Source organism: Dipodomys spectabilis, unplaced genomic scaffold, assembly GCF_019054845.1.
Source record: "Dipodomys spectabilis isolate Male_0828 unplaced genomic scaffold, ASM1905484v1 ptg000179l, whole genome shotgun sequence".
Classification (NCBI taxonomy): Eukaryota; Metazoa; Chordata; class Mammalia; order Rodentia; family Heteromyidae; genus Dipodomys; species Dipodomys spectabilis.
Window position 1 is genome coordinate 9,059,509 of NW_024870856.1, and position 9,223 is coordinate 9,068,731.

A 9,223-nucleotide genomic window follows, 5' to 3' on the forward strand; every position below is an offset into this window, starting at 1 on the left:
TCAGGCAAGCATGATGCTGACATGATCCCATGTGTCACTTGCAATTTTGAGTTTATACACTAAGATGTGGGGATGGTTTTGCTCTGTGGCTTTGTGAATTGCTGAGGCTGGGTTGTGCATTTCTTCTCTCTCTTCTCTCCTCTCTCTCTCTCTCTCTCTCTTTCTCTCTCTCCCTCCCTCTCTCTACCAGTGCTCTAGCACTTGAGCCACAGCTCCACTTTGTGTGTCTTCTTCATGGATTTCATGGATGTGATCCCACACAGATCACACTGAATGCACCACCGGCTGGAAGCAGCAAGGGGCTCAGGTGGCCGAGGTGAGGCTCTACCTCTGGGGAGGCTCTGCCTCCACTGATAGTCTTTCCTCAGGATGATACAGTTTACAGAGCCGTGCACTCAGGGGCTATGAGGAGAATGTGAGTGCCTTTGGACTCAACGTGACGTCACTGAGCAGTGGGCTTTCCTAATCTGAACAATGACCTTGGGGAGACAAGACCCCGGCGCTCATACCCTGTCTTCTCAGCTGGCCCCCAGCTCTGCACAAGCAAACGAGAAACATTAGCTGCTGTTGCTCTACTACTGCTATGATCAGCATCATGGCTATGCCAAGTGGTCTGATTAGTTCTGAGAGGACAGAGGAGTGACGACTTGTCACTCAGCCGCCATCTGTTTCCTGCCGCTGGCAATGTCTAATTAATTAAAGAGGGGGACACTCACGAGGTGTGCAGGTGTGAACTCTGAGTTGGAGATAATCCAGTGGATGTGTTTGTGCCCTCCGGTCCACGCAGCTGCAGGAGCGCGGCTCCCGGCTTGGCCTGTATCCACACCTGGAGAAGCAGGGGACCCAGGCAGCCGTCCACCACACGCCTCCCACCCCAGTGCCACTTCGTCTAGGCCTACAGAGTCCATCCTCTGTAATCGTGGAGAATGCAGTTCTGGTGGATGATGTATACTGTGCAAGTGCTGTGTTCGCTTTACAGTTTCTGTTGGCTTTCAGGCAAATCTCACAGGCTTTGAACATCAAACAGGCCATAGGAGCCAAGATGGTGTTCTTAGGGCTCACTACACACACAATGACCAAAGAATATCCTTCAAACATTTTTACCAGTTCATTTTAAAGGTCCAGGAAGCTCTCATCCAACTGAAGAGAGTTGAAAGGGTTCTTACAATACTTAGTCAAGTGAGGGTTTACTCTCCCACAAACAGGTAAGAGACGTGTGCCAGTTCCTACACAGAATATACCACATAAGAAAATGAGATGTCCACTTCATTTGCTATGCCTTACAACCTGCAAGCGATTTTGGCAGCATGCTGCGGGTATTTATTTAGTCTAATAAAAGCCTCACAAAATGACTAAGGTTTTTCACATGGGTGATAAACCTGAACTTTTGATTTTGTACACAAAACTGTGAAGCAGATTTACTTTTTAACACTATTACAGCAGCAAATGCTTAAAACTATTTTGCGGATTTGCTAAAGATATAGAAACAGTATTTAAAAAAAGAAACACTATTTCTCATTTCAGAAAGTAAAGCTGAGCAGTCCTCCCATAACCGAAAGTCAAAGGAGCCTTTCCTATCTTTGCAATGTAAGAAAAGAAAGCACAAAGAGGAAATCTCAACAGAGGAACATAACTGCAACGTAACAATTCTTTTATAAAAAAGTAATTATTGCTTTGGTGGCAGTCCCGGCACTCTCTGAATACCTAATCAGGTATTCTGATTGCTTTCCCAAAGCACATTACCTTTAACTATGGAAGTAATTTGGTAACTACCATGTATGCAGTGAACAACCTGCAAAGAGAGAATTTGCAAAAGGACACAAAGGCACACTAATGCTCAGGTTACCACAGTCCTGCTCCTCGCAGAGCCCTAAAACATTAATGACTACTCATTTCTTCAAGTCTTTCCCTGCATATTGAATATTTCATGTGTACTGTTCGTTACTCTCTTCCGGAGAACTGTGTGTTGAAACCAGCATGGAAAAACGCAAAGCAACTGAACTGGTGTCTCCAACACTGCTAAGTTTTTAACCAGCTTTCCAGATGTTTAATAGATAATTTAACACAATATGCTAAGCAGAAGAAACTGAGTGCAACTAAGATTTTTATCAAAATAATAAGTAAAAGTGGTGATAATTACATGCTCAGACTAGCATGCGGACGGAATGCATGACTTTTGATTTCATTACAAAGAAAGAGAATACATATACCTTTCTGTTTGAATAGAAGTATTTAGGTACCAGTGCAGATGTCCTTATTCATGACATTAACGAAAAAAATGGGGGAAAATCAATTCGCTACATTGCTCTTCTAAAAACAACTTTCTCACCCTTCATTTAAAATCACTTCTAGTAGGAAGGCTGCAGGCTGAGATCTCTCCCAAGTCTCAACTGTTGTCTTTCTGTAAGAATTTGTCCCCAAAGTCATCCTTGCTATGAAGAAGATCAGCCTAAGTTCTGATTAGCAATGATCTTACAAAGAATAACCGCATTTCTGTGGAATACACTTCCACATCATTGATATAAATCCTGCTTCAAAATATTCCGCTTCCCTCACCCTGGCTTGTGTTCCGTCGCATGAACCTTGAACCCAATGCCATATTTCTGCAGCTCTTAAATCCATCCCACGAAGAGACATGGACTGTGAACCCTGGAGAAGCTGGCCAGCCAGGGTGGCTGGCTCAGGGATCCAGTGACCTTCTCTGCTGGAGATAGGATTCTATTTGTTTGGAACCCCAGGGGTTCCACCTCTAGTGAAATTGGCAGAACAAACTTCATTAGATTAGTGTGAAGCATCCTGCAGGGAGGGAACTGAGCCAGGCAACAGCAGAGCTGATGCTTCTCCTCCAGCAGCTGTGAAAGACCACAGGGAAGGTCACCCGGGGTCTTCTAAAGAAAACGGGGGTTCTCCATACATCTACCATGACCATACAGACACAGAACTTTATCAAGTGTTCAGTATTAGTGTGGGAGAAGGTCACTGTACAGCTGGAGCACGTTCAAAAGCATACATACAATAAAACCGCCAGGCTGGTGGACAGCCAGCAGAACCCCCTCTCAGACAGCTCATTCATCCCGCCCCAGGGTTTCTTCACCATAAAGCTGCCCCCGCCCCCCCAGCCATGGGTGAGACTCAGGTGATCTTATTTCCTTTCTGTTTTTGGTCCGGATTGTTGGCCTGATCAATCTCCCCCATCACAGCGGCAGCATAAAAGAAAACAAAACAAAACACCAAGTCTGAAAGACCCTGCCATCTATCCTGATCTATCCTGGAAGGGGGTGGGCGTCAGGCCTGGTGGCCCTGCCCTGTCACTTACAGGAGGGGTCAACCCGGAGATATTTGGAAAGCACACGTCTCACTTCACGGGAGTCCCCGCCTGTCCGGGGACGGGGACCCCGGGCCAGGCTGGCCTCGGTGGAACCCCTGCACAGAAGCCCCCTGAGAGGCCTGGGGAGGAAACCTGTGAGTTGGAGGGTCCGCTGAGGGGACCCCCTCGATCCTGAGCTGGGAGAAAAGTTCACACCTTCCTAGCACTCGTAGGGACAGGAGATGCGCAGGCACACCACCGTGGGGGAGGGCAGGAAAGGAGAGGAGAGTGGAGAAGGGGAAAGGGAGGGGGCAGGGGCAGGGAAGCAAGGTGGGAAGGACGTGGAGGCAGGCGAGAGAGGGGAGGCGCTAGTGGAAGAGATGCTGTGTGGGCAGCGGAGGCAGAGATGGGCAGGCTGGGGAGCCCGGGCCGGGAGGGAGGCGGAGAAAGGAACGGGGGTTCGTGAGGGGAAGGGTCTCTTTGGAGATGTGTTCAAATGGGGCCAGCGCGGCGGGGAGCTGCGTGGCCCAGGCCCTTCACGTTGGGGTGCTGCGGATCGGCTGGCGGGTCACCCGGCACCCAGGCCCCATCCGCGCGCCCCGACCCCCGCGCCCCAGCCCGCGCCCCAGCCCGCGGGCGCGCGCCTTACCTGGCCCTTGACCAAGCTGGCGGCGAACTGGCGCATGACGGCCTCCACGGTGTAGGCGCTGGACCAGCCGCGCGGCGTGAGCAGCTCCATGCAGATGGCGCCGCCGTCCAGCACGTAGCCGTTCTCCAGGCGCGGGCTGAGCACCCGCATGAAGGGCGGCGAGAAGGGGAAGTTGTCGGGGAAGGTGAGGTTGAGCAGGATGAACTCGGTGTTGGTCTCCTTCATGTCCTGCCACAGCACCGAGTCCTTGTCCACCTGGTGCAGCTTCACGTTCCAGTCGAAGAGGCTCTCGTCCACCAGCTCCACCGAGATGAAGCGGTCGCTCAGGCGCGCGATGTCCTGCAGCTCCTTCATGAGCCGCCGGCTGCGCACCTGCGTGCAGTGCTGCTGGCGGGCCGCGGGCACCGGGCAGCCGCCCGCCGCCGCCGCTGCCGCCGCCGCCGCCGCGGGCCCCGGCCCCGCCCTGGCGCCCGCCGCCCGCTCCCGGGGGCCCCCGGCGCCCGCCGCGCCCGCCGCGCCCGCCGCCCCCGCGGCCGGAGGCGCAGCCTTGTCGCGCGGGGCCGGCTCCGCCGCGCGCCGGCCCTTGCCGGGCCCCGGGCTGGCGTCGCCCGCGCCCCCGGGCTGCGGCGGCGCTTGCTTGTGGCCGCTCTTGGCGCCGCCTTTGCCGCGCAGCGACGCGCTCTGCTGGCCGCCGCCGCCGCCGCGGTGGTGCTTGGGGTCGCCGGTGTCCCGGTGCAGGCGGATGAGCCCGATCTTGCGGAGCAGCGTGGCCATCTTAGGCGGGGCGCGGGCGCGGCGCCCCGGGACCCCGCGGGCTGGGGCGCGGGGAGGCGACGGGCGGCCTCTCAGCGGGGCGCGGCGGCCGTGGCGCAGGGCGGCGGGCGGACCCGGCGCTCTCCGCCCGTTGTCACGGGACGGGCCCCGCTCCGGCTCCCGCTCCGGCGGCGGCTCCGGGCGCCCGCGGGGGGGACGCGTGGCCGAGAAGCGGCGCGGCCGACCGTCCTCCGGCCGGTCCCTGCGTGCGTCCGTCCGTCCGTCCGCGGTCCTTTGTGCGCGTCCCAGAGTCGCGCCGGGGCGCGCGGAGCTTCCCTTCCCGCAGCGCCCCGGGGGCGGCGAGGCGGCGGCGGGCTCGCGCCGTGCGCAACCGCCGGGCCGTGCCGCGCTGGCGGCTACCGCGGGGCCCGGGCCGGTGCCGCTCGCGTCGCCGCCGCTGCGGCTGCTGACATCGCAGAGGCGGCTGCTCAGTCTGAGCCGAGCGAGCGCGGCGGGCGCGGAGGGGGCGGCACTGCCGGCGGGGGGGGGGGGGGAGCGCGGGGCGGAGCTGCGGGCTCGCGGGAGCCGGGCCACCCCCGCCGCCCGGCTCCGGCGGCGACGCGCGCGCGGCCGCTGGGGGGAGACCGCGGAACGCGCCGGCGGGCGCAGGGTGCGGGGCGCGGGGCGCGGGGCTGCTCGCCCCTTCCCCCGTGCTTCCGGGGACCCGGGCTGCGGAGGGACGGCCGGACGCCCTCACCCCGGATCGCAGGGGCCCTCGCGAACCTCGACCCCACTTCTCGTCCTCAGAGCGGCTTGAGGGGCAGCACAGGACGCACCCAGATGATTGATTCCTTCCGATCGGATGGACGTGACCCTGATGGATGATTGGTTCCTTCGAATCCGATGGACGTGACCCTGATTGATGCCTTCGAATCAAATGGATGTGACCCTGATGATTGGTTCCTTCGAATCAGATAGACAAGACCCCGAAGGGAGATTGATTCCTTAGAATCGGATGAACGTGACCCTGATTGATGATTGGCTCCTTGGGGTCAGATGTTAGTGTCCACTAGTCCGCCCACAGGTTCTGTGTGGGGGGACAAGGGCGAGCTCAGGACACGTTCCTGAGGACGGGTCGTGGGGGGAGCCAGGGGAGGGGTGGTGGGCACAGGGGAGGTGGGCGCAAGCTGGCGGCAGATCTCTTAGAGAACGGCCGCCCCCTCCTGCAGGACTTCCCGGACGGTGACAGGGGCTCAAGTCCGCCCCCTCCATCGGCCCCACTCCAGGCCCTGCCATGCGTGGAGGCTGCGCTGGACCGCAGGGGACCCCAGGAACGGAAGGCAGGCAGAGCTCAGTGCCCTGTCCAACAATGCCAGGGAAAAGCTAAAGCTGCGTGGAGGCGAACCTGCCACCTCCCGAGGTCAAGGGGGACTGCAGGCCCACCCTTCCCTTTACCTGTCCACGCTTATTATTATTATTATTATTATTTCAGTCTGGTGGCATTTCCAGTAAAAGGCTAATTCAGAGCCGATCGGAAGCCGGGAGGGCCTGACCATTTGCATGTGTCCGGACATTGCACACAGATAACCCCGCTGTGGTTGGTGGCTGGCTGCAGACTCGACTGGTTATGAACCCCACACGTTGTCTTTTTGTTCTTAACATCTTACATTTCCCACTGTGTTCTGAATCATTAGGATGTGTTTACCGTGAAACGACACGTCAGCCTCCTGTGACAGGAGGCCTCTCCTGACTGCCTGGGTTGAGATTAGGACACGTCTAGGAAGACAGCTCACATTGCTTGCGGCAGATGGACAGGAGGCGGCTGCCTTGCCGGGTCTTCAGGAAGGACTAAGAGACAAAGGCCAGGGGACCAAGGCCGGTGGTGCAGTGTCACCTAGGCCTCCCGTGGCGTGGCTGTGCTACTTTATCCAACCCTCTCTTGTTTGATGACAGGGCAAACAAGAATTGTCTACTTGTAAAATCTTATGCATTTATATCTATTTTTGTGCCAGTCTTGAGGCTTGAACTCAGGGCCTGTGCGCTTCTCCCTGAGTTTGCTGTTTTTTCCACAAAGCTAGTATTTTACCACTTGAGCCACAGCTCCACTTCTAGGGTTGTTGTTTGTTTGTTTGTTTTGTTGATTATTTTTGTTAATTAGAGATGAGAGTCTTACCTACTTTCCTGCTAGGGCTGGCTTCAAAGGGTGAGCCTCAGATCTCAACCTCTGGAGTAGCTAGGATTACAGACATGAGCCAGCAGCACCCGGTTCTTATGAGTTTATTTAACATAAGGATGGTTAACATTAAAAAAAAAAGTGTCCCGGTGCTGGTGGCTCACACCTGTAATCCTAGCTATTCAGGAGGCTGAGATCTGAGGATGGAGGTTCAAAGCCAGCCTGGGTACAAAAGTCGGTGAGACTTTCATCTCCAATAAACCACTCAGAAAACCAGAAGTGGCGCTGTGGCTTAAGGTAGGGCACTCACCTTGAGCTGAAGGACAGTGCCCAGGCCAAGAGTTCAAGCCTCACAACCACCACCACCACCAACAACAACAAAAAGTGAAAAGCTGATACTGCAGAGGGAGAGGCCATCGGATCTGTGTGCTCTTATTTGACTTCCACAAAGTCTTCTCCCACCCATTTATTAGTGAAGAAGCAGTTTCAAAGCGCAGCAGCTGGGCCTGCTCAACCATACGCAAGCAGGGTGGCCTCTGTCTGCACCCACACCCCATGGGCACAGCTGCCCAAATGCTGCCTGGGCCCAGAGGAAGCCCTCGGCAGCAGCATCACCATAACTCACAGCTGGCTCAGACACATTTTATGCCACCCCAGGAAACAGTGCCCCCGGATGCGTTTGGGGAGCAGTTTACCCCAAGTCCCGGGCTGCTGTCTGCTGGCCTGTGTGTGTAGATGGAGCCCTTGCTAGGGCCATGGCAATGCTTTGAATGCCCTTGCAACCCCAGAGGTTCGCGTGTTGGTGCATTGGAAGTGTAGTCCCGAGTGGTGCGTGGGTTGTGATGGTTAAGAACTGTTCACACCAGTAGCCCATCTGCCTTCAGGTGGAATAGTCAAAGGGTCCTCAAAAGAGCCTTTCGACTCCCAGTCTGCGAGCCCCTGCAAGCTCTTCAGCGAAGGAAGCTCAGTGTCATAGCAGATAACAGACTAGTGAGTGACTGAATGACTTGTGTGTGTGGTAGATACTGACTGTGAACGGAAGGCTCATAGTGCACACCCATGTGAGCTGGGAGGCCCGTCAGGACTGGCTGACCCACAGAGCCGTCCCTCGTACCCACAGAATTCAAAGCTGACCCTTGGAAAACATCAGTTACAAAATGGAAACGGGCTGGGAAGGTGGCTCAGTGGTAGAGCGCTTGCCTTGCATGCATGAGGCCCCGGGTTCGATTCCTCAGCACCACATAAGCAAAAAGAAAAAAGCCGGAAGTGGCACTGTGGCTCAAGTGGTAAGCGCTAGCCTTGAGCTGAAGAGCTGAGGGACAACGCCCAGGCCCAGAGTTCAGGCCCCACAACCAACAAAAACGAAAAAGAAAAAAGAAAAAAAAAAAGAAACTATCTAAAGTGACAAGCAGGGAAGTGTTAGGAAGCTCTACCTACTCCACTTACGGCCGCATTATGCAACACTGAAATTATAGTCGTGAAGAGCATGAGGCAGACGCGAAATGTTTGTGATTGACAAAATCACTTTAAGTGAGAAGCAGAGTGCAAGATTGTATCTTATACTGTAGCTGTAATTACATGCAAATATGGAATCCATGGAAAGGACTAGAAGGACAGTCTGAATGGCAGCAAGTATTGTCGTAGAACAAGTAGGTCTTAATTCTCTCCCTTCTCAGTCCTTCCAGACTTCTCAGTGCCCCCATCAGAAGTTCACTGTAGTGGTAGGACGGGTGGTCAGGGTAGAAGGGCCTATGTGGTTCATCAACTGTCCTCCTCCTACACTAGAAGATTCCAGAATGTTCTACGTCCCAAGAGGGCTGAAAATATATGTCCCAAACCTAACAGTCGGACACATTACATTTGGTTGTCACCATTATTGCCTTTTACTTCATTTTGGAACATTTGGAAAAGGAATAAGGATCAGATTCTAAAAAGTCATTACATGAATCATAAAGTGTACAGTTTTGGAATGGCCGAGCTGAGTGCATTTAGGTAAGTGAGAAAAAAACTCTAAGGAGAAATCTTTTGGTCTCAACTAGTGATGGACATGGCAAAGGCTCTGCAGACAGGGCTGAAAACCAGTCCAACTTGGGAGGGAGAGAGGAAAGGTGGGAGGGGAGGAGGAAAGCGGACTGATCATCTGAGAATGGAGTCATACATGCCAGTGGCTTCCCCATCCACGTTTGATCTTGTCTGGAAGAGACAGAACTTGTTTGTTATTTACCAGAGGGCTGAGGTAAATTATCCACTTCCAGCCTTTTGCTGGTTAATTGGAGAAAATATTCAGGCTTGTCTGAACTGCGATCCTCAGAGCTCAGCCTCCCGAGTAGCCAGGATTACA

At 54.9% G+C, this 9,223-nt stretch overlaps 1 protein-coding gene and 1 long non-coding RNA gene across 2 annotated transcripts in view; one reads left to right on the top strand and one right to left on the bottom strand.

Moving 5' to 3' along the window:
- The window catches only part of Ube2ql1 (ubiquitin conjugating enzyme E2 Q family like 1), a 31,264-nt gene extending 26,529 nt beyond the window's left edge, over positions 1–4,735 (bottom strand). The window contains exon 1 of the mRNA XM_042695236.1: positions 3,957–4,735. Within this exon, the coding sequence (XP_042551170.1) occupies positions 3,957–4,730 (774 nt within the window). The 5' untranslated portion in view covers positions 4,731–4,735. The remainder of the gene's footprint in view (positions 1–3,956) is intronic.
- Positions 4,056–6,644, top strand: LOC122121011. The gene is made up of 3 exons (XR_006149855.1): positions 4,056–4,140; positions 5,517–5,767; positions 6,404–6,644. It is a non-coding gene; the product is annotated as an uncharacterized LOC122121011 (long non-coding RNA).
- The last annotated feature ends 2,579 nt before the right edge of the window (positions 6,645–9,223 follow it).